This window comes from Balaenoptera physalus (genome assembly GCF_965194825.1).
Source record: "Balaenoptera physalus genome assembly, chromosome: 20".
NCBI classification, from domain to species: domain Eukaryota; kingdom Metazoa; phylum Chordata; class Mammalia; order Artiodactyla; family Balaenopteridae; genus Balaenoptera; species Balaenoptera physalus.
In genome coordinates, this window is record NC_138901.1 from 47521323 (window position 1) to 47546020 (window position 24698).

General features: G+C 36.4%; 2 protein-coding genes across 10 annotated transcripts in view; one reads left to right on the forward strand and one right to left on the reverse strand.

The window, feature by feature from the left end:
• Nucleotides 1-11418, forward strand: part of EVI2B (ecotropic viral integration site 2B) — a 449729-nt gene extending 438311 nt beyond the window's left edge. Inside the window, exons 3-4 of the mRNA XM_082442288.1 lie at nucleotides 10119-10202; nucleotides 10775-11418. The gene's annotated coding sequence lies outside the window, so the exon portion shown is untranslated. The remainder of the gene's footprint in view (nucleotides 1-10118; nucleotides 10203-10774) is intronic.
• Nucleotides 1-24698, reverse strand: part of NF1 (neurofibromin 1) — a 254686-nt gene that overhangs the window by 83095 nt on the left and 146893 nt on the right. For all 9 annotated transcript variants that reach the window (XM_082442253.1, XM_082442255.1, XM_082442249.1 and 6 more), the window contains 4 exons: nucleotides 24095-24192; nucleotides 22684-22830; nucleotides 20190-20336; nucleotides 17394-17504 (listed from right to left, as the gene is read on the reverse strand). In XM_082442253.1, the coding sequence (XP_082298379.1) occupies nucleotides 17394-17504; nucleotides 20190-20336; nucleotides 22684-22830; nucleotides 24095-24192 (503 nt within the window). The remainder of the gene's footprint in view (nucleotides 1-17393; nucleotides 17505-20189; nucleotides 20337-22683; nucleotides 22831-24094; nucleotides 24193-24698) is intronic.

A 24698-nucleotide genomic window follows, 5' to 3' on the forward strand; every position in this document is an offset into this window, starting at 1 on the left:
TGTTAAACACGTTCAGGAACCCGTTGAGACATAAGCCCAATACACCCATTTATCTTTTCAATAAACCATGGCCTGATATTCTGAATTTGTTGGAAGTTATTGATGAAATCTAAGTACAGAAATTAAACATACACACACAAACACACAATAAAAGCAGCAAAACTGTACAGTATTTTCTGATCAAAACAATTCTAAGAATATTTAAAGTACACTGTGATTTAATAGAAAGAGCATGAGATAAGACTGTCACCAAAAGCCTGTGTTGTTATCTTGGGTAAACGATTAAATGTGTCCTCTGGTAAAAATCTTGTTAAGAACACGTGTTCCACATGGGTATTTTAAAGAATAGATAAAACATGTATATTAAAGCACTTTGTAGGTGCTATATAAAGGTTGTAAATATTACTCCTATGTCTTGTATAAGAGATTCTAGGTAATTAAAAAGATCAGAAATGGAGATAACTGAACCCATAGTGGTACATAATTCCCCATGTATCTGTCTTCCTTAGTTACACTTCAAATAACTAATTTACAAGGTTTGTTATTTATTTACTCCATGGAAAATATGATTTATCAGTAAAAAATTAGATATCTGAATATTTCAAATGGGTATCTCAAGGCCAAGTATCAAATAAATCTGATGAAATACTCAATACCAGGAAATGTAGTTTTTCACTTTGTGCTATTTTGTTGCCCATAGTCACAGCTCGAAAAAACAAAGTAAACACTTCTGGAAGGCTGAGGGAGTTCAAATGCCTGTCAAATGCTTGCCTCAACAGAAAATAAACTAAGATTTAATGGCTTTTCATCGAGAAAGAAAAGAACAAAACACCACTAAGGAAAAATAAAGATGCCATACACCACAAAAACCATTGGAAGGCCCTTCCTTGCCAAGCGAACCCTCAGTAACCACAACTGCACCTGAGACACTGTATAGTGTAAGAGTAACTGGCACACAGCCACATCCATTTACCAGTTCTATTACTTACAATCAGATACTCAGCTGCATTTCCTCATACCAATGACAAATAAACAAAGCCAATAAATGTTTAAAAATAATTTCATTTATCTACAGGCTCTAGTATTTCCTCATGGTATGGCTTTTCTACAATGAGTAAATGAAATCTTTTTTGCTTAACAAAGTATACTCTGATGAAGTGTTATGAGTCTCTTGCCCTGACACTAAATTAAAAAAAAAAAAAGCTGCAGGACATTAAATATAAACTTAGAAACACACTGTAAAGGCTAGTCTCTTTAAAACATAGTAAAAGTGGGCTTCCCTGGTGGAGCAGTGGTTGAGAATCTGCCTGCCAGTGCAGGGGACACGGGTTCGATCCCTGGCCTGGGAGGATCCCACATGCTGTGGAGCAACTGGGCCCGTGAGCCACAGTTGCTGAGCCTGCGCGTCTGGAGCCTGTGCTCCTCAACAAGAGAGGCCGCGATAGTGAGAGGCCCGTGCACCACGATGAAGAGTGGCCCCCACTTGCCACAACTAGAGAAAGCCCTCGCACAGAAACGAAGACCCAACACAGCCATAAATAAATAAATAAACAAACAAACAAACAAATAAATAAATAAATTAAATTAAATTAAAAAAAAACATAGTAAAAGTAATCAAAGGATGAAGGAGTCACCTGAAACTAGTAAAACATCTTCATATATTAATGATGAGTTGACTATAAACTGACTTAAATTTTAAACATAAATGTCACATATCTAAATTTCTTTACATTTTTCTTCAAAGCAGGTATGTTTGAGTCTTTAAACTCTTATTCCAATGAGGCTGTCATTAGTGAAAACACCTTTGGGGCCCCTCCTTTCAAATATTACTAAGAGCCAGTTTATATGTCACACAAGAAAAAACTCATTTTAAACAAATATATTACTAAATGACATTTTGCCTTATCAAAAAATTTCAAATATGAAGATTTTCCCACCCCATTTAAAAAGAACATGTTTTAGACTTCGACAACACGTCCAAAAATGTATTTCCCTAAAAATGTGTGCTCAAAGGCATCAGGGTTTGAAGTAACTACATCACCTCCAACAGCGGCTCTTCTGAAGGGAGCAATATTCACTTGGATGTATTTACCCTCAGATGCTTGTTTTAGAATTTTTCCCTATTGTTTCATAAAATCAAACCTCATAAATATATCTCAGGATTATTTCCTTTCAAGGATTATATATTAACACTAAAAGAGGTGAACCACAGTTGATTCAAAAAAATCAACTGTGTTTTCATAACAATAGACGGATTGCAGCCACTGTTTCTTTTTAAGTACTGTCAAGTCATAAATCACTAAATCGCCCTTGATGAGTAAACCAAAGCCTTGTTTCACTAACAGCCAAGGCCACTATACTTCTATAAACCAAGAATAACAGAAAACAAAACCACTGGAGAAATCTTTTGGCTCAATTCAGGACTCCAACTCTAATCACTGTTATTAAATCAAGTCTTCTTCCTTTAAACTACAGTCATGTGTGTCCATAATTAAAACTGGCGATTAGTCTTAACACTAGCACTGAATGATTACATACATATAATAATTAAAAGCTAAGTTCATTTATTAAGTGTTCTATGAAATGCCACATGCTCTGCTAGATTCTCTGTGTATCCAGATGAAGACATATAAGATCTAGGAGCTAAAAGTCCAATAGATGAACAGGAAAATAATATTCTATGTATCCCCATGTTTATTGCAACATTATTTAAAATAGCCAAGATGTGGAAACAACCTAAGTATCCATCAGTGGGCAAACTGATAAAGAAAATGTGGTGTAAAAAGACCCCGAATAGCCAAAGCAATCTTGAGACAGAAAAACGGAGCTGGAGGAATCAGGCTCCCGGACTTCAGACCATACTACAAAGCTACAGTAATCAAGACAGTATGGTACTGGCACAAAAACAGAAATATAGATCAATGGAACAGGATAGAAAGCCCAGAGATAAACCCACGCACATATGGTCACCTTATCTTTGATAAAGGAGGCGAGAATATACAATGGAGAAAAGACAGCCTCTTCAATAAGTGGTGCTGGGAAAACTGGACAGCTACATGTAAAAGAATGAAATTAGAACACTCCCTAACACCATACACAAAAATAAACTCAAAATGGATTAGAGACCTAAATGTAAGACCGGACACTATAAAACTCTTAGAGGAAAACATAGGCAGAACACTCTATGATATAAAATCACAGCAAGATCCTTTTTGACCCACCTCTTAGAGAAATGGAAATAAAAACAAGAATAAACAAATGGGACCTAATGAAACTTAAAAGCTTTTGCACAGCAAAGGAAACCACAAACAAGACGAAAAGACAACCCTCAGAATGGGAGAAAATATTTGCAAATGAAGCAACTGACAAAGGATTAATCTCCAAAATTTACAAGCAGCTCATTCATCTCAATATGAAAAAAACAAACAACCCAATCCAAAAATGGGCAGAAGACCTAAACAGACATTTCTCCAAAGAAGATATACAGACTGCCAACAAACACATGAAAGAATGCTCAACATCATTAATCATTAGAGAAATGCAAATCAAAACTACAACGCGATATCATCTCACACCAGTCAGAATGGCCACCATCAAAAAAATCTACAAACAACAAATGCTGGAGAGGGTGTGGAGAAAAGGGAACCCTCATACACTGTTGGTAGGAATGTAAACTGATACAGCCACTATGGAGAACAGTATGGAGGTTCCTTAAAAAATTAAAAATAGAACTACCATACAACCCAGCAATCCCACTACTGGGCATATACACTGAGAAAACCGTAATTCAAAAAGAGTCATGGGGCTTCCCTGGTGGTGCAGTGGTTGAGAATCTGCCTGCCAATGCAGAGGACACGGGTTTGAGCCCTAGTCTGGGAGGATCCCACATGCCGCGGAGCAACTATGCCAGTGAGCCACAATTGCTGAGCCTGCGCGTCTAGAGCCTGTGCTCCGCAACAAGAGACGCCGCGATAGTGAGAGGCCCGTGTACCGCGATGAAGAGTGGCCCCCGCTTGCCGCAACTAGAGAAAGCCCTAGCACAGAAGCAAAGACCCAACGCAGCCATAAGTAAATAAATAAATAAAATTAAAAAAAAAAAAAAAAAAAAGAGTCATGTACCACAATGTTCACTGCAGCTCTATTTACAATAGCCAGGCCACGGAAGCAACCTAAGTGTCCATTGATAGATGAATGGATAAAGATGTGGCACATATATACAATGGAATATTACTCAGCCATAAAAAGAAACAAAACTGAGTTATTTGTAGTGAGGTGGATGGGCCTAGAGTCTGTCATACAGAGTGAAGTAAGTCAGAAGGAGAAAAACAAATACCATATGCTAACACATATATATGGAATCTAAAAAAGAAAAAAGTCATGAAGAACCTAGGGGCAAGACGGGAATAAAGATGCAGACCTACTAGAGAATGGATTTGAGGACACGGGGAGGGGGAAGGGTAAGCTGGGACAAAGTGAGAGAGTGGTAGTGTATATATGGTCATATATACACTACCAAATGTAAAATAGATAGCTAGTGGGAAGCAGTCGCACAGCACAGGGAGATTAGCTCAGTGCTTTGTGACCAGCTAGAAGGGTGGGATAGGGAGGGTGGGAGGGAGGGAGATGCAAGAGGGAAGAGATATGGGGATATATGTATATGTATAACTGATTCACTCTGTTATGAAGCAGAAACTAACACACCATTGTAAAGCAATTATACGCCAATAAAAATGTTAAGAAAAATAAATAAATAAAAATAAAAGTGATGCATTCTGAACAGCCTAACACTTGTATGAGGCTCTGCTTCAGCAAATCACAATGCCACAGTCTTTTCTCCTTAATGACTGAAGGTGATTCAAGAGATGGGTTACCCACCAGAGAAGGCTCTTCATGCTGAAAAATCTGTGCATTAAAAAATATATTTAAGACCATGAGTATGAAAATTACCAAGTAGCGAAAGATATGGAAAGACTCAGGAACTGTCACAGCTTGGAGAAGATGAAGGACACAGCAACTATATGTAATGTGGGATCCTAAGTGGATTGTGGAACTGAAACGGGATATAAGGCGGAAACTAAAATTTGAAGAAGTCTTTAGTTCAGCTGACGGGAGCATACTAATATTAATTTCCTGGTTTGATCATTGTACTGTGGTTTTGAAAATTATAAACATTATGGGAATCTGAGTGAAGGGTATGTGTGAACTCTCCGTATTATATATTTGAAATGTTTCTGTAAGTTTGAAGTTATTTCAAAAAAAAAGGTTTTATTATAGAAGAAAAAAATAAAAATATATTTAATAGCAAAAAAAGAAAAAAAGAAAATGTGGTGTATATATGTATGTACACACACATACACACATACACACACACACACACACACACACACACACAATGGTTGCCAGGGACTAAGAGGGTTGAGGTGAGGAAGAATGGGGAATGACTGCTGATGAGTATGGGGTTTCTTTTTGCGGTGATGAAATGTTTAAAATTACGTAGTGGTGATGATTGCCCAACTGTGTGAATATACTAAAAACCACTAAATTGTACACTTTTAAAAGGGTAAACTTTATGTGAATTATGTCTCAATAAAGCCGTTTTTTTTTCTTAACTTGCCTAGAGGAGTGACAGTCAGGTTACTGAGATGGGTCTTGAATCAAAAGGAGGAGTTTGCCCTATATTAACGGCACCCAAAGGCAATGGTAAGTCTATGCAGAATCACAGAGCCATGCCAGAGTAGGAAAATAGTGAGATGGTCAGTGTTGCTGAAGCAAAGGCGAGACATCTTTCTACAGCTGTTACTACAAACTGTGATGACTAGTCTTCTATTATTAAACTTAAATGACCAATTGAGAAAGTTATTTTAAGACTTTATTGACCAATATAGGAGGTAATGTGCAGAATGCTCATGTGGCATTCTGAGCTCTCTGGGCAGACTTTGTGGCTTTGCCAGCTCCTAGAGTCTTCTTGACAACTGCCCTTAAAGATACCCTCAGCAGTGTGTCATGAACACACTTTCCTGAGAACAGCCCAGAAAGCATACAAGGCTTACTTGGAACCACATCAATGACGAGAGCATCATGAGATTTCCAGAATAAGGCCAGCATCTCTAGCCTCTTACCAAAATGACTTTCAATCTCCTGCTTTAGTTCAGCAATCTTGCAACTATTGTGAACAGTGTAAAAGATTATGAAGAGACTTGTATGACGCTAAGGAAAAAAGGTTCATCTTATAAGTCAGTGGTTTTTTGAAGTGTGGTACCTATATGATGGGGTGGTATATGAAACAGTCATTTAATAATTCCGTATTTCTTTTTTACTGTTATCTTTTGTTTGCTGGTTTTCTAGTTATGGCAATCAATACTGATTTTCTGTTTATGGTATAATACAAAATTTCCTTTAAGAAAAAAGTCAATAAAAAAATACTGATTAACTAATAGGATAGATCTTACGAAGAAACGCAAAAACCCCAGAGGTGGTATATGAACACCTTAAGTATAAAAACTTAGTTAATAGAGCACATAAAAGGTTTTATCTAAAAGTCACACGGTCATATTTTAGAGAGATCATTCTGGCAGTAATGTGGAAGAAGGAGGGGATGGGGTAACATACCGGTGACAAAGAATCCAAATAGGAAGTTATTTCAACAGCCTAGAACAGAGTGCAGCAACCTATGGTCCACTGGCGATATCCCGCCCACATGCTACTTGTGGCCTGTTTTTGTATGACCTGCAAGCTAAAAATGGCTCTTATATTTTTAAAGAGCAGTTAAAAACCAAAAACCAAACAAAACAAAAACAAGAAAAAAAGAAAAACTTTATGTGGCTTATAAAGCCTAAAATATTTACTACTGCTCCTTTGACAAACAAGTTTGCTAACCCCAGCTTAGACAACTGATAAAGCTACAAACTGAGTCTGTAATGTAAGGATAAAGTACAAAAAATTTTTTGAGGCAGAATCAACAAGACTTAGTGATTAATCAGATGTATGTGGTTAAGAGAAGGTAGAAATGAAGACTGATGTTTAGCCTCCCATTTAAAACTCAAGGTGGATGGAGATACCATTATCCAAGAGAAGGAAACAGAAGAGCTCCTTTTTAAAATTAAATCACTTTTTTTCATTTATAATGAAAAACAAGAATAAATAACAAGCCAAAATTAGATAACAGGCTTACGGTATTATACTGTAATAATACTGGAAGACAAACTTGTTCAAAGACAGACATTTCCCCTCAGAACATGTATTTTGCCACTAAGGAGAAATGTGTTCTTTTTCCTGTATTAGAGTCCTACAATGAAGAGGCTGAAATTTTACTGTAAAACTGCTTATGTACAATTCTGAAAGGTACTCACATTTAAGTCTAACATAACAATAGCCTGTTTTTGCACATTTGCATATCCACTTTCTCAGGAAGCTTCCAAAAAGATTTTTGAAACGTAGATGTCCACACTGAAAAGCCACTTGCTACTACATACTATTGAAAAAAAAAAAACCAACAAGCCCAAAATGGAGTCACTTGTGCTAAAACCGAGACTTAATACCTAACCTAACTGCAGTTACAACCTTCTCCAGGAATGTAATCCTAACCAGTCGAAGTGGAATTTTCTGGTCAGCACCAAAAGGAAGTCGAGATAATCTGCCACATAGACAGACCCTGTCCATCCCCCGTCCATCCCCCACGGTAGGTTACTTAAGCCTGAAATAACTTTTGTTTATGACTTCCTTGTCTCGCCTTTAAAAACTTTCCATAAATCTAAAAAAAACGGTACTGATGAACCTAGTGGCAGGGCAGGAGTAAAGACATAGACAGACACAGCGGGGGAAGGGGAAGCTGGGACGAAGTGAGAGAGTAGCATTGACATATATACACTACCAAATGTAAAATGGATGGCTAGTGGGAAGCTGCTGAATAGCACAGGGAGATCAACTCGATGCTTTGTGACAACCTAGAGGGGTGGGATAGGGAGGGTGGGAGGGAGGCTCAAGAGGGAGGGGATACGGGGATATATGTATACATATAGCTGATTCACTTTGCTGTACGGCAGAAACTAACACAACATTGTAAAGCAATTATACTCCAATAAAGATGTGGAAAACAAAACCAAAAACTTTCCCTTTCCATAATCCTTTGGAGCTCCTCTCTACTTGTTAGATGGGATGCTGTCCGATTCATGAATTGTTCAAATAAAGCCAATTAGATCTTTAAAATTTACTCGGTTGAATTTTTGTTATACAACACAGGTAAAGAATATGAATGTACATTATGATCCACATCATACAAATAAAGAAATCCTCTCAAAACAGCTGCCAGAAAGTAGAAATAGGACTTTGTAATGCAGGGAAAACTGTAAATGACCAAATGTTTATTATTTTAGACATCACTAATGATATCAGCCCTCAGACATGAAGAAACAAAGAGAAGTTTCAGTAAATTCCAGTGTTTGTTGTACCCTATTATGTACAAGTACTCACTGTGCTAGCAGGTACAAAGAATAAGAAGTAGTACCTGATCACAAGGAAGCCAGAATTTGGCTGAAGAAAGACTGAGGATACATCTATAGTAAAAAAAACAGACTCTGATAAGTGCTCTAGAAGTACGAAGTCCTAAAATGTCTGATTCTGAAGTATAGAATTAAGGAAGGCTCTCATAAAAGGTGCTGCCATCAGAGTTAGACCTTGAAGGAAGAATGGAATTTTGAATGAGGAAGAAATACTTTGGGCAGATGGGGAAAGCTGCACAAAGATAAAGAAGTGGGAGGTATTTAAAGGCCTAAATAATTCCAGATGATTTTTTGGGGGGCGGGGGAACATTTAAGTGCTGGAGCGTTCAGAACTTTAAATTTTACTTAATTACCATCGAGAGGCTTGGGCAGCTTAAGATCAATAAGAAGACAATAAGAAATTCAAGGTTGGAGAGCCATTTGGCTGGGTAATGACGCAGTTACCTGAGAAAGAGATTATGAGAAAAATATGTTATCGGCCAAAAAGTTTGTTTGGCTTTTTCCATAAGATCTTACCAAAAAACCCAAACGAACATTTTAGCCAACCCAACATATCTGGGTATAAGAATAGGAAGGGGAAAATGTTGAATTTAAAATTTTAAATAAGTTGAGATTGAGGTGTTTGAAGCATCAATAAAAAGTTATCTGTGCATTATTTTAGTACTCTGATTTATAATATCTACTCTGAGGCTTTTTATATTTACTTCTTAGGTCTGATCACACAAACCTCCGGTTAAGTTAGGTTCTATACAATATGTACCTAATATAAATAAGATTTAGCAAGCACTGGTTCTCTTCATTCAGGAGGAAAAAGAAACCTACATAGCAAAGTAAAACAAGTCAGAAACATGTACTGACTTGAGCTTCTGCCACTTATGTAGCCATTTCCTTGTATGTCAACACCATTGTTCACAGCCTTGCAATTCTTTAAAAGAGCCGGCTAATGTGATGAAAACGTTAGCACAATACAACCCAACTTCCCTGTATACCACTTATCAAGGAAAAGGAGTTACCGAAAGATGAAATTCCTTTAAAGAATTCACTTAATGTGCTTCAATGTGGGTGATTTAATGTACTAAAAAAATCTTTGCAAACTCAATATGAAAAGTATCACTTTCATATGCAATTCTTTTCTTATTTAGCTTTATGTTAATAAAGTTTAACTTCTTTTCTAATAGAATAATTATTTACTAGAAATTAAACTCCTAGAATGCTATATTCTTGAATTATTTTTAAAACTTCAAAATAATTCCAGCCAAAAACTACCTACCCTCTAAACATATATACAAGATGCTTGAAGAAAAAAAAATCTATCTCTAATATACTTACTTGATTTTAAGTCATGATAATCACAGCAGGCAAAGAGTATATTCCTCCAGTTAGTGTTAATCCAATGAAGACATTCACTAATATACACATGGATAAGAGGAATAACAAAGTGGTATTCACAGGGTTCTTTAAATAAGACACTAGATTTTAGAGGAACTTTATTTGAATTCCTTGATTTCTGCCACAGTCCATCTGTTTGCACCAGTTTGGAAAGCACTCAATAGGTTATTTCCAAAGAGCAAATAGCAGATCAAGTTTATAACATGTGACTTACTAATTTTATTTAAACAGCACACAGTGAGTGAGAAATTAGATCCCCCACGGGACACTGGAGAAAGCCTGAAGTTTTAATCTTCAAAGAAAAAACATCAAAAGGTAATATTAATTTGAAATTTTCTCAATTACACATTAGAACCAAATGTAAATTTTAGCATATATTAGACTTCTAAAATTTAAGTTTGCGCTTTAAGTTAAAAAAAAGAATAGTTAACCATGTTCAACATGGGCTAGCTGCTTTATCTCAAATGCGGCAAACCATTAGATTTGAATACATGATTAAAAAAAAATTAGCCTTACTTTAAAAATGGTTTACTAGTAATCTTTTGGTGTATGTCTATACTATGCCTATGTCATAGTCCCCATCTACTAAAGAACACTAGACTAAGACTCAGACTCAAGTTCTAGTTCTGGTCATTTTTAGATATGCATCCTTTTGCCTTTGTCTGAGCCCATCTGTAAAATGGAGGAGTTGATATCGATCTCTTCTGAATTTCCTTTTATCTTAAAAACCATGAAATTTGTTAAACCAAGGTTGGCATTTCCCCAGTGCTGAGATAAGGTTTCCTTCATTCCCCCTGCCCCCTCACCACCACTTTTAAAAAAGCAAGTTCTTAGATTTGTTTGTGATCCAAGTGTTAGATTAATTTTCCATAATTATTTTGAAACAGGAAAATGATGTTCAAGCTATTACTCAGTCTGCTCCTCCTGTCTGCTGATGACACTTTGCAGTCAACTCCAACACTGATGACCTCAAATTCTATGACAGCTTCTAAGCAGATCAGCCCAAATTCTGAGACAACCCCAAATTCCAAGATAACTCCAGAGCCCCAAACATTTCTGGATCCCAAGACAACTTCAAATCCCAAGACAACATCAAATCCCAAGACAACTAAGAATACAGAAGTGACCCCAAAGATAGCCACAACCATGAACACGAAAAGTGGTGGCACCACACTGAACGCAATGGACAGCACTCTCTTTTCTACGTAATATTTTTGATGTTTTGCGTACACTCGGGCTGAAGTGGACTTGGACTGTTTGCATTGCTATCTCAGTTCATTATATCTGCTGAATGACAAGCACACTAGGAAAATCAAATTTATTTCAACTTACTTCTGAGTAAATTATCATATCCTAGTTTAATTTGATTGTTTGCAAATTTTAATTGTGTAAGCTTAATTATTACCTTAATATGATGATTTCCTTCCTTATTAATGCTAAAAAAGGCAAAATACCACGTTTGCCTTTTAAATGTTTGCAAAACTGAGTTGAAACTCAGGTTTTTACATTAAAGGTATAACAGAAGAAATTATGTTGGCAACGTTTAATCAAAGTGTGCTTCTGTGTGTGTGTGTGTGTGTGTGTGTGTCTGTGTAAAGGATAGGGGGTTGGGGATGGGGACTGAGGAGTGGCATGTGTTGTTTTTGTATTTATTTTATTTTTTAATTTTTTATTTATTTATTTATTTTTAAAATTTATTTTATTTATTTATTTATGGCTGTGTTGGGTCTTCATTTCTGTGCGAGGGCTTTCTCTAGTTGTGGCAAGCGGGGGCCACTCTTCATCGCGGTGCGTGGGGCTCTCACCACCGCGGCCTCACTTGTTGCGGACCACAGGCTCCAGACGCGCAGGCTCAGTAACTGTGGCTCACGGGCCCAGCTGCTCTGTGGCATGTGGGATCTTTCCAGACCAGGGTTCGAACCCGTGTCCCCTGCATTGGCAGGCAGACTCTCAACCACTGCGCCACCAGGAAAGCCCTATTTTATTTTTTATTAAATAGACAAAAGGATAAACTACAGTGCTCTACAACAGGGGTCCCCAACCCCCAGGCCCGTTAGGAACTGGGCCGCACAGCAGGAGGTGAGTGGTGGGCAAGGCAAGCGAGGGAAGCTTCATCTGCCCCTCCCCATCACCCGCATTACTGCCTGAACCATCGCTCACATTACCACCTGAACCATTCCTTCCCCTCCCCCCCACCCCGCCGGGTCTGTGGGAAAGTTGTTCTTCCACGAAACCGTCCCCGGTGCCAAAAAGGTTGGGGACAGCTGCTGTACAAAACAATACATCTATCTGTGTCACCATATTCCACGAATGTGTAATAGTAATACGTTGTTACAGTAAAAAAGGTTTCAATTCGGCTAACCTTTGGAATGCAGACTGCAGCTGCTCCAATGACAAAATTATCTTAGAGTAAACTTTCGTCTTTTATTGCAAAAGGTCATTTGTAAATCCGATGCCTAGAATTCAGAATTCTTCCCTACAGAAATATGTCCCATAACTACTGGTAAGATTTTCATGCTGGTCTACAAAGACTGATTTAACCTAAAAACCTAGTGTATAATTTTAACAGTGATAATAAACATGTTATCTTTTTAATAATCATGTTATTAATAGTGCAGTCGTTAAGGTTTGAAACCCAGCTCTGATTCTTACTAGTTGTGCCACCATGAATTAAATACCTGACCCAGTGAGACTCCCAAACAAACCAGTAATAAACTGACTATGAATGAATCACTCGGGGTGTCTGTTAGATATACAGATTAGGCTCTACCCTGAAATTTTGACTTGGCAGCCCAGGTAGGGCCTTGGGATATATACATTTGCTTGTTTTAATTTTCCAGGTCATTCTGATTAATACCTAGATTTCTGAATGACTAACAATTTCTCTAAATTTCAGTTTACACACAAGTCAGTCACTGGTAATAATAATAGCTCAGCAGGTTACTTTAAGGGTTAAATGAAAAAGTATATAATACACACAGTTTGCCTGATGCAGAGAAAGCACTCAGTAAGTTTTAGCTATTATCATTATTACTACTGACACCCAAAAAGCAATTGCCAGGTATCACAATATTCCTAAGAGGAAAATTCCTCATTGTACTTTCAGGTTTTATATTTTTAATTACTCTGACAAAAATAATATGTGCCCCTGGCAACAAGTCAAACAACAGAGATATATAACAGAAATACTATAATTAATCCTCTACCTGCTCCAATCATACTCCCCTGAGATAAGCAATGTTAACAGTTTAATGTGTGTACTTTCACACACTTCACAGTCTATACATATCATATGCCTGTGCACATACACACCCACATTCCTCTGCACCTTGCATGATAAATGTCAGAGCCATCCTTCCGGATCCTTTTAAAGGTGCATTAGAGGACTTCTGTTACTTTCTCCTGCTCAGAATCCATTTTTCCTCATTCTGATATCGGCAATCCAATTTCCCTTTGGGAAACCCTGCTCCCATCCCCCCACCCCTTTTAGTTCACGCAGTTCAAGCTGGCTTCACCACTGAGCTCCAGGGATGGGCACATAATTCGGGCGCAGACAACCAAGAAATTCCATTCCCCTTGCCATAGTGAAAGCCTCAGAAACTGGCAGGTGACTCAAGGCCAATGAGACCAGTACTTTTGCTGTTACTACTGGGAAAGAAGTGTTCTTCCACTGGGTTGTTAAGCTGGGAGAACACAAACCATCACTGGCTATAGTTTAGGAAGAGCTGCCTGGGAATGAAATCAACACAAAGAAACTAGAGTCAAGACACAGAGAAGACAGATGTTCTCCAGATGACACCGTTCAACGCTCTGCATGTAGTCATGCAAGAAGCCAGTCCATCTCTTGATCTTCTTGGGTACATGTGGCAATTGATATCTTTTCTGGTTTACACAAGTTTAAATTTCATTTCTATCACTTGTAACAAGCAAACTAGACTTAACACATTGCATATTATTCCATAATAGAGATGTATCATTATTTATTCAACAATTTCCTTTTGATACACAGTTTTTTGCCACTATAAACAATGCTGCAACAACTGTCCTTATATTTATGGTACTTTAAATATTACAGGCTAGGAGCAAAAGTGTACGGGAGGGAATAGCAGGAAAAGATTAGAAACTAAATTAGGTCAAAATTATGGCGCACCCAGCATGCCTGACTTTATATGAACCTGGACTTTATATGGGGACTCTATTTAACAAATGGAGAGAGACAAGATTAGATCTGAACTGGAAACTGCCTCCAGAAGCAACGTTCAGATGACGTGGAAGTAGCCTGTCAATGCAGGGGACACGGGTTCAAGCCCTGGTCTGGGAAGATCCCACATGGCGCGGAGCAACTAAGCCCGTGTACCACAACTACTGAGCCTGGGCTCTAGAGCCCGTGAGCCACAACTACCGAAGCCCGCGTGCCACAACTACTGAAGCCTGTGCACCTAGAGCCCGTGCTCTGCAACGAGAAGCCACTGCAGTGAGAAGCCCGCGCACTGCAATGAAGAGTAGCCTCCGCTTGCTGCAACTAGAGAAAGCCCGTGCGCAGCAACGAAGACCCAATGCAACCATGAATGAATGAATGAATGAATGAATAAATAAATAAATAAATAAATAAATAAAAAGATGACCTGGAAGTAGTTATGTGGGGTTTAGGGAGTAGGAGAATAATGCTGCATTAGTACAGGTTAAAGCTAATAAGAGACTCTCACTAATGGCAGTGGGGGGGGGGGGGGAATAAATTCAAAAGACATTTCCAAAGTACCGAAAAGTAACATTAAACCATTAAGACTCAATTCAAAAAAAATTAAGACACAGGACAGCCCCTGATAAAGGAACAGCACTAGGAGGTTATTCTGAATCACATGACTGCTAGGCTAGGAACACGCACTTGACGTAGGGGCAGCCAGAAATCTAGTGGCCGGCCAGCATACAGCATTAAGGGCTTTGCCAGACAGGTACTTCTAGCGGAACCATGTCCTCCTTCTGGAATCTGAAGTGTGCAATGTTGAGGTAATGAAGGACCGACTAGCTGGGGCTAAAACTGAAGAAATACAGACAGAGGAAAATAATGAGGTAGAGCTGAACGTGAAGCCAAGAGAGAATTAGCGCAAGCCAGTGCCAGGACTGACAGACATCTAAGTTCTGTCTACATCTGGGCAGGCCCTGCTCTAATTCATGTTTTTCCTGAGGCCTATCTTCTTGAGAAAGTAAGAATGACTTCTTTGTAATAACAGGGCCCTGACTAAAACCGCCTAATTGATGTGCCTAGATCACACAACTAAAATCAGATGTGGTGACTGATACTGAGGAGGATAAAAGAAAGAAGGAAGAATTTTAAATGATTAGGGTTTCTAGAGTGAGACGGGATGGTGATGCTACTGAGAAAGATAATGTGGTGTGAAGAAGAAGTTGATTTGAATATACACTGAATTAAGTTTTGGACATTTCAAGTGCGAAATGTCTGTGGAGTATCTGTAAGGAGACTGGAATCCACAGCTCAAAAGACATAAACTAATACATGGTAGTCTAAGCCACAAAAACAAAGGAATATCAAAAAGTCAAATCTAAGTGTTCTCTGACAAAGTTGGCTGAGTTACTCCCTTCTCCTGCTTTTGTATACAGTGGAGGAACTGGGCCTTTCTCTACTCTGAGCTATTACGTGCTCATCTGTCCTGGACCTGAGGCTTCACACCAGGTGACAATGAAGGCCAGGAGGCACTCTCATAGGTCTAAGTAAGAAACTGAAACATCTGAAAGTCTGAAATTAGCAAAGTCATATCCCAAAACAAAAACAACAAAAAAAGAAAACCTCAAATATGCTCTGTACAGAACTTTATAGGTCACAAAATACTTTATGGGAGAGGTAGGCAGGATAGTTTTTATAAGCATCTCCCCCTCTTTAACATATGAAGAAACAGATTCGTAAAAATTAACTTTTATCTAAGAAGCAGCAGAGCTGGGAATCCTTAGCACTCTCAAAGTCACCATATTGTACAGGTTTCTTGGAAATCCCACTGATTTAATACCACAGAGGGTGTCTGCATCAGGCCCATGCTACTTTCCTTTTGGCCTGCATAGTACAGACCACTGCAGAGAACGAACACAATCTTACACTCTGATCCTGAAGAAAAAACTCAGCTTTGAGGTTTTCCAGAAATCTTTCTGACTTGTAAACTAACAAGAATTTAAAGGGGGGAGGGGGGGAAGACACATGTCTATCTACCTCTCTTACCAATGTCTCACTTTTAATTACTTTGACAAAATAGGGAAAATCAAAATACACTGGTGGTGTTAAAGATTGGGATGGAATACAAATATGGTTCATCTCAAATGCAAAAGAAAATTAAAATCATCTTAGGCAATTTAGAAGCAGCATCTGAGATAAAAGGTAGAGAGAAGACTTTCATGGGAAGGTGAAGCGATGTTACTCAGAGTTGTTAAAGAGGAGGGCTAAGGATAAATGCAAGTTTCTATGCCCTCTTGATTCCCTAAGACCCCAGTTCTTAGGACTTCTTGGTGTTAACGCTATCTGAATTATCCAATTAACTGAGTTTCCCACCTCCCACCTTCCTTTTTTCACTCCTCTGCCACTACTTCTCAACCTCCGTTTATTTCCTATACACTGCCAATTTTTTGCCAATCATGACCATTAAGTCTACTGACATAATTCCTCAATTTATGTTAAATTGAGGTAATTCAGAAAGATTAATTCCTAGAGCCTAGTGGAACAGCAGAACTAAGAGCAAACATAGTCCTTGAGATTCCAAAGCCAGTGGTCTCTCTATTATATCACACTGTCCTTAAGGTTCAATTACCATGAGTTTATGTCACACTAAATGGGAAGAAGTAAAACTGACTAACGTCACAGACAAGTTCTCAAAAGGAAGGCAGAATGAGGCAAGAAAGAAAAGACAATGGCAGGGAAAGCAATGCAAGCATTATACCTATTGTGAAGGAGGAGCACTGCCAGAAAGGTTTTCTAGGAACTAGCCTTGACTGAAAGACAGCATGAACAAATACAATCAATTTTTCAGGCTGTCACCTGTGCCATATCTTTATAGAAATTTCCCATAGTGTCTCTGAATTATTTGTTAAATCACCCTGATGTTGTATTACACAGCATATTACTAAAAGTTCTCAGACTCTTAAAGTTTTATTTCCGTTTAAAAAAAAGTTTCTGAGTATCATGTTGTGGATAGTATTTAATCAGAATACACCAGAAAATAAAAAATTGTGATTTTTTTACTCTTGGTAATTAATTCATTGTAACGTGGTATAAAAAAACTGATGTAACAAAGAGAAGCCAATACGAAACAGGTAGTCTGAAAAGTAATTTCTAATGTACTGAGCATCATTTGGGGACAAGACGGCTGTTTACCCAGCTACATTCTCCCAGAAAAACTTGTCTTCAATTCTAGTAAAATCAAATGGGAAAAACCAAACTTCCTGTCTCTCTACATTTGATATCATTTTAAAAGCTCTGGTAAGATAAAACATAGTGTTTCTTACCTCCGTGCAACATAATAAAATATAGGATTCCCGGCTTTGGAAGTCCCAGCTTGGTAGAAAATACTTAAAGTTTTCAAAGCTTTGAACTCTTCTTTTTCATGTACTTGATGTCTGAAAGAAAAAAAAGAATAGAGTAACTCATAGGCTTTACATTGTCCACTGAATATCTACAAAAATCCACAACTGCACCAATGATAAAATATACAAAATGACAAAATATTTTAAAAGCTTTCTGAAGGGCAATGTGGTTAACATGTACCAAAAAATTCAAGGTGTTGTTCTTTGAACCACAAACAGTGGTTCTTAGGAAAATGCTAAGAAAACTACTGGACAGGGATATTAACCATAGAATTGTTTTTAATCATTTTTCTTTCTAGGCAGAAATTTTTGAGTTTTTACTTGTTTGTTTTTTAAGAGTTCAGTTTATCAACCTTTTCTTTCCTGGCTTACTGATTCTGAATGAGTGAGAAAGGCCCACATGTTCTTCTTTATGGGAATTTATCCTCACAAATAGCGTTATCTTTTTCCAGATGGTTACTTACTGGTACAGTTGTACCAACACAATTTATTAAAAGTCCATTCTAATCTCCCTGATTCTGAATATCACTTTTATAATTATACTCTTATATATATTTAAATATACTTCCAAAAAAGGCATGGTTTAATTTTTATATATTCTGCTCAATACTCAGTGTGTGTCTTTAACAACCTGAAGATTTATGTCATTCAACAACCCTGGAAAATTCTCATTTGTTGTCTTTCATATATTACCTCGTCACTATTCTCTTTAAGCTCTATTTATTAGACATGCTGGACCTTCTCATTCTATCACTTGTATCTCTTAAACGCTTTCATATTTTCCATTTCTTTATCTCTCTGTACTGACTGTATACTAGGTAATTTGCTCCAAAATTCTCTTCCAGCTATGTATGAATTTATTATTTTTTTTAATATCTTTATTGGAGTATAATTGCTTTACAATGTTGTGTTAGTTTCTCCCGTACAACAAAGTGAATCAGCTATATATATACATATATCCTCATATCCCCCTCCCTCTTGAGCCTCCCTCCCACCCTCCCTATCCCACCCCTCTAGGTCGTCACAAAGCAACGAGCTCATCTCCCTGTGCTACTTTATTTTTAAAATACATTTTCTTTTATCTAGTATTTCTATGTGTCTTGGGGGTGGGAGGAGAGGTTGTATTACCTCAGTTCATCATATTGCTTGTACCAGGTCAGCATTTGTTTAATATTAATGGAAACAACATAGATATCATTTGATAAGGGAAACAGGTGCACACGTGTATAGGTAAATGACTGGGAGGCTATCTGCCCAATGTTAACTGAATTATCTCTAAGGGATGAAATAACTGAAAATTTTTTACTTTCTTTTTTAGATTTCTATGTTTTGAATAACTTAACAATTTTTATTTTTATGGTTGACAACATTATAAAGCTATTTCCATTTTTTTAAAAGAAAAATGAGTCTCAGAGAGCATCAGTGGGAACTTAGAACAAAAATATCACCTAATATTTATTAAACACTTTATATATACACCAGACATTGTTCTAAGTATCTTACACATATTAAATCATTTAGTGTTCAAAAGGACAGAAGGCTGTTTTGTAAGGAAGGTAGGGTCTTAGGTAGAAGGACTAATAAAGAGGTTTTCTCTGAAAAATGGAAAAACGGCAAGGACATCCTTAGTAATGTTGAATAAAAAATAGTTTTATATTTTTGGACTGCACAATTTTCAACTAGGTAACATGAAAATTTTGTACGGAAAATATTCCTTTAATTACATAGGAATAAACATTTGTTACACAGAAAAATGTAACAGAGCTAAAGATAAAAATTAAGTAACAGAGCTAAAGATAAAAATTAAGTTTGAAAGGCGATTGTTATACATTCATACATTCTTTTAACAGTATCAAAATATGGGAGTCATGTGTACAAAACTATGGCCTGTATGTAATATGATTAATAACAGGCACTTACAATGCCCGGGACATTATGCGCAAATCGTTAACGTGAATTAACTTCAGAATGTCATATTCTGCTTTTTTCTTTCTGCCTCTGGCACACACCATGAACAAAGCACTTAACCCACACTCACTATGAAACACTAAGTGACTAAGTGTAAAGTAGTATGAAAGGTACTTTATAAAGACTAAAGAATTCAGCAAACTATCTTCACTGTAACATCATAGTGGTGAATGTCTAACAACGAGGATCCAAACTAAATCCATCTAAATGAGATTCAAAACAAATGTCTACAGAAATTTTATAGCAATATTAAAGTATACTATATCTTCTGAGCCTCAATCTAAAAGAAGCTAGTATCATTAACTTTCAGGAGGGTTCTAAAAAATGTTACAGTGTAGTAGAAAGAGTTCAGCACTTAGAACCAAAGGACCTATGAATCAGGTATGGAATCTTAGGCAAATTAATTATTCACTTTGAACTCTGTTTTCGCTAATTATAATATGAAAATCATGTTATCTACCCTCCCTTTTAACTATTAAATGCAAAAACACCTCAAAACAATATGACAAAGTACTATTCAATAAGATGCTATTATTTTTATAAGAAAATCAACTGTGAAACAAAGCATATTTCAACAATACACAGAGTAAGAGAAAAGTGGGATTCCAAAACATGGCAATGTGGTCATTAAGTACATCCTTCCTAAGAATTCTCTATCAAATATACAAGCATAGCTAACAAGTGGCCTGGTGGTAAACCTTGCATCTCATCGAAAAAGAAAGCAATCATCATTTCAAGGTGGTACTTTACCTAGTCATAAATTCCTCAAACTTTGAACTGGTAAGGTTAAGGCTGGACCAGTGTGTATCTGCCACAGGTTTGTGCTCTGGAGGACCCAGGTATGCAAGAAGTGTTGCCATCTTATCAAAAGGTCGTCTTCCAACAGCTTTGTGATCCCTAGATATAGCAAGAAAAAAGTAGCAGTTCACATTTAGCAGAACACATTTCTTTAGATTGTCACTGGCTGCTTTTCTTTTTACTGTCAGCTGGTGGTTCCTGCTAATTTGTAAACAGCATCCAAAAGAGCTCAGGGGTTTTAAGTTTACACTGAGACGTCTTAGAAATATGACCACTCCCCAAACTACAAAATTCACATAAAAATTCATTTTGTTCTAGTATTAATCCATTACCATTAAATGGGCAATCAGTAAGTAAATATAACATTCTGATCCACTTTTTAGGAAGTGGACATACTGTCCCTGATATCAGATTTCTGCTTAACCAGGGTAAATATGAATTTTCAACAACTATTAAACATTTAAAACTAAAGATAACGATATTATTTCACAAACATCAAACTGGCCAAAAATTATGAAGTCTGCTAATGCCAATTTTGATGAGGATGTGTATAAAGAGGTACTCTCACACAGTGCTGTCAAAGTGTAAATAAGCATGTACACTGTGAAAAGTAATGTGGCAACATCTAGTAAAGTTGAGGTTGTGTATACCCCAGAACTCGGCAATTACACATTAGGTAATACACAAGGAGACAAACATGAAGAATATTTATTACATCACTATTTAAAATAATAAAAAACAGGAAACCCTAAATATCCATCATTTAGGAAGTGCAAAAATAAACTGTGATATAGTCATTCAATGAAATACTAAGTTAAATAAATGATAAATCTCAAATAGAATATTGTGTGAAGAGACTATACTCAGTGTATCACTGCTGTAAAATTTTAAACCACACAAAACTATATTATATGTACCTATGTTATACCTGTAATTTCCTTTTTCTTGTCAGTTACACAAGGGAGAAGTAATACCTTTTTTTCCCCCAAGAAATAAAATGTTATAAAGATCTGAAGTAATTACAGCAAAATAAATAATGTTAAAGCTAGGTGGCAGACATGGGTCTCTGTTACATTATGGTCTATACTTCTTTGTATGTTTGCAATGTGTCTTTTTTTAAAAAACCAAATTGAAGAAAAACTCTCTAGTATTAAACTACATGAATATGATTGTAAGTTATATAAGAGTTTGCACTTAAAAAATGCATTTAAAAGAACGTTTGCATTTAACAGTTCCACAGTTTAAGTGTCACACAGATATAGAAAGCATCTTCCTCTTTCTATCTTAGGCACATATTAGTCATACCCATGTCTACTTCAATCCATTAACAACTCTTAAAGGATTAAAATGCTCTCTCTTTTAAACTTCCATTTCCTAATTAGTTGCTAGCCTTAGCTTTGGTCTTCTATTTTACCCATGAATGAGCAAACCATTTTTATTGCCATTTAAAAGTAATCTAGACTCATTTTACCTACGTAAGAGAACTCATACATAGGAGTTTGGGCCCTTTATAAACATACATAACTAGAAAGGACAGCAAATGATTCAGGCTACAAGAGACTTTAACTAAAAACAGCGAATGAAACAATTCCCAAATTAATAATTTTCAATTATTAAGTATTGTCTATATAAAGCTATTTGCATATACTTAGAGTATCACAAATGGGATTATTATAGGATTGCAATAGAATAGCAATGTTTTAATTATTAAATTCCTAAGAATTAAGCTGCTCTTCAGATTCAGATGCCAATACTCATTTGAACTTCTAGTATATTTAAACTTCTCTATGTCTTGTTGTACATTATGTTTGCAAACCAGAAAAAAACCCAAAAGGCTAATTTGTGAATTCTCAGCTTAATTTTTTTTTTTTTTTGGCTGTGCCGCACGGCTTGTAGGATTCTTAGTTCCCCCACCAAGGATGAAACCCAGTGAAAGCACCAAGTCCTAACCACTGGACCACCAGAGGATTAATTCCCTCTTAGCTTAATATTTTTAAAAAAGTCTGTAGCACTGATGTAGGTTGGTTGATCATTTAATATGACTTAACCTGTTGCCTATATACTTTTAAAAAGAGTCTACATTTCTCTTTCCAAATCATAATTCTTATCTAAGAAGATGCAAAGTAAAAAGCATTATTCATGACCAATAATTTTATTAGTATAAATTTAAACTGGGCCTTCCCTGGTGATCCAGTGGGTAAGACTCCACATGCCCAGTGCAGGGGGCCCGGATTCGATCCCTGGTCAGGGAACTAGACCCCACATGCATGCCACAACTAAGAAGTCCGCATGCCACAAATAAAGATCCCACATGCCTCAACGAAGATCCCACGTGCTGCAACTAACACCCAGCGCAGTCAAAAAATAAATTATAAATAAATAAATACTAAAAAAAAAAAAATTTAAGCTGAGACTTTTCAATACCCCCATGACAGGGAAATTTTACCTGTTGCTGGAAAGATACTGGCCAATTTTCTCTTGATTGTTCCAGAGTAGACGATGTAAAGCAAGCACATTGCCATCACTGATGAAGGAAAGACTATGATTTACTGCATCACTTGTAGGACAATCGGACGCTATATCAAGGAAAAACCTTCAAAAATGCAAAGTTATTAGAATTTCAAAAACCAGATATACTCATATCTATGTTTGAATTAAATCTATGTGAAGTAACTTTGTGAAATTACTGCTATTACAAATATGGAGGTTTTATTCACACATGTGACTATCATTAAACGAAACAAGAAGAGACAAGGAGATAGTTGGTCTTCCATTTCTGATACCTGGCTACAGCTTCAGAGTAGGCTCTGAAGTCAGACAACGAAATTTAAACAGATGAGACTTTGTATAGAAGCCAGTACTTTACAGATAAGGAAACGGAGGCCCAGACAAGACAAAAGACCTCCCCAAAGTTATACAGCCTCTTAGGTCAAAGCCAGGATCAGAACCTTTGTTCTTTTAACTTTCTATGGGTAGTCAATCTGCCAGAATATAAATCCTATGCTGACATTCACTTTCTTTCCAATGTGATTTGCAGTCCAACAGTACACCTTTTAAACTCCAATTAGAGAGAAGTTCGCAGGAACTATAATGAAAAATTGGAAGAGAGTGTTGTACAAGTATAGCTTAGACTGTGAGCCAAAACAATTAGATTCACACTGTATGAAAAGTAGAATTCTTGACGTTAACTTACATTTACAGAGCACTTTGTCATAAGTTATGTCATTTGCTTCTCTAAAATCAACTCACAGGCAAACATAGTGTTATACCTACTTTACAGATAAACCAACAACTCAGAGAGATAAGGAGAAGCAACTAGTTAGTTATGGGAACCTAGCAGAACTCAAGTTTTCTAAAATCATAAAACTTCAACAGTTGTCCAGTTACTCATGAACAAAATCTTATGCATTTGCATCACGTGGTTTAAAGAGTAAATTTTTAGTTTACATACATATCCAAATTAAAGTATCAAAAATATTCTAACGTCAAAAAAACCTGTGATTATACACTATAATGCATCATCTGTACCAGTTTGGTTTTAGTTTTTACTGAAAGAAATCTTTTTCCTTCTTCCTCTCCTCCATATTGTGGCAAACTCAAATCCTTTATTTTAGTAGATATGTCAAAAATCCCTCCTGGTTTTTAAATATGGAAATCACTACCAGATTATAAAGAATATCATTTTATTTCATTACTGTCTTTTATAGTGAAATAAAATAAGATTATGTTCTTGACCAAGAGAGAAAAAAGAAAAAAAACCTACACAGGAGCTTCATGTAGATCAAGTACACAGATGTGAGTGAAACTGAAAATATTTGATCCAAACAGAGCAACTGGCTAAGTAGCAGGCTGCTCACCTTCGTGCTGCGTCAAAGTTGCTTTTCACAAAATCATTAAAAGGCCGCATGTGCTCTTCTTTTGTGAAAAGGACATGATTGGCAATACTCTGAAGTATCTAAACAATAAAATAGGGTTATAAAGGATCTGATTATTTATTTATGAAAGCTACACATTCATATATTCTTTAAAAAATATTAATTTTCTCACTGATACAATTTCTACTGGTAGTTAAAATCAATTATTGCTCATTCAATAAATACTAGGTTTTGTTTCTATGCTTTCCCAAATATGAATATAATTATATAAACACGTATATATTTACATATACAAAATACAAATTAAAATTTTAATGTATTTTTTAATTTAAAAATCATATAGTATACATTTTGGTTTCCATTTCAGAATTTCCATAATGATTACATAGAAAACCATCTTCAGAAGACATTTGCTAAAATATTTTCAAATGATAATAAGGTCCATCGGTATCAGTCTAATGAATTTCTTTGTAATATAAACAAATAAAAATAAAACAAAAGCACATAAGTGAAAACCACAGGGCATTTCAAAAATTAAGAGAAAGTACAGTGAATATGAAAAACTGAAAATTTATGGAAGAGAAAT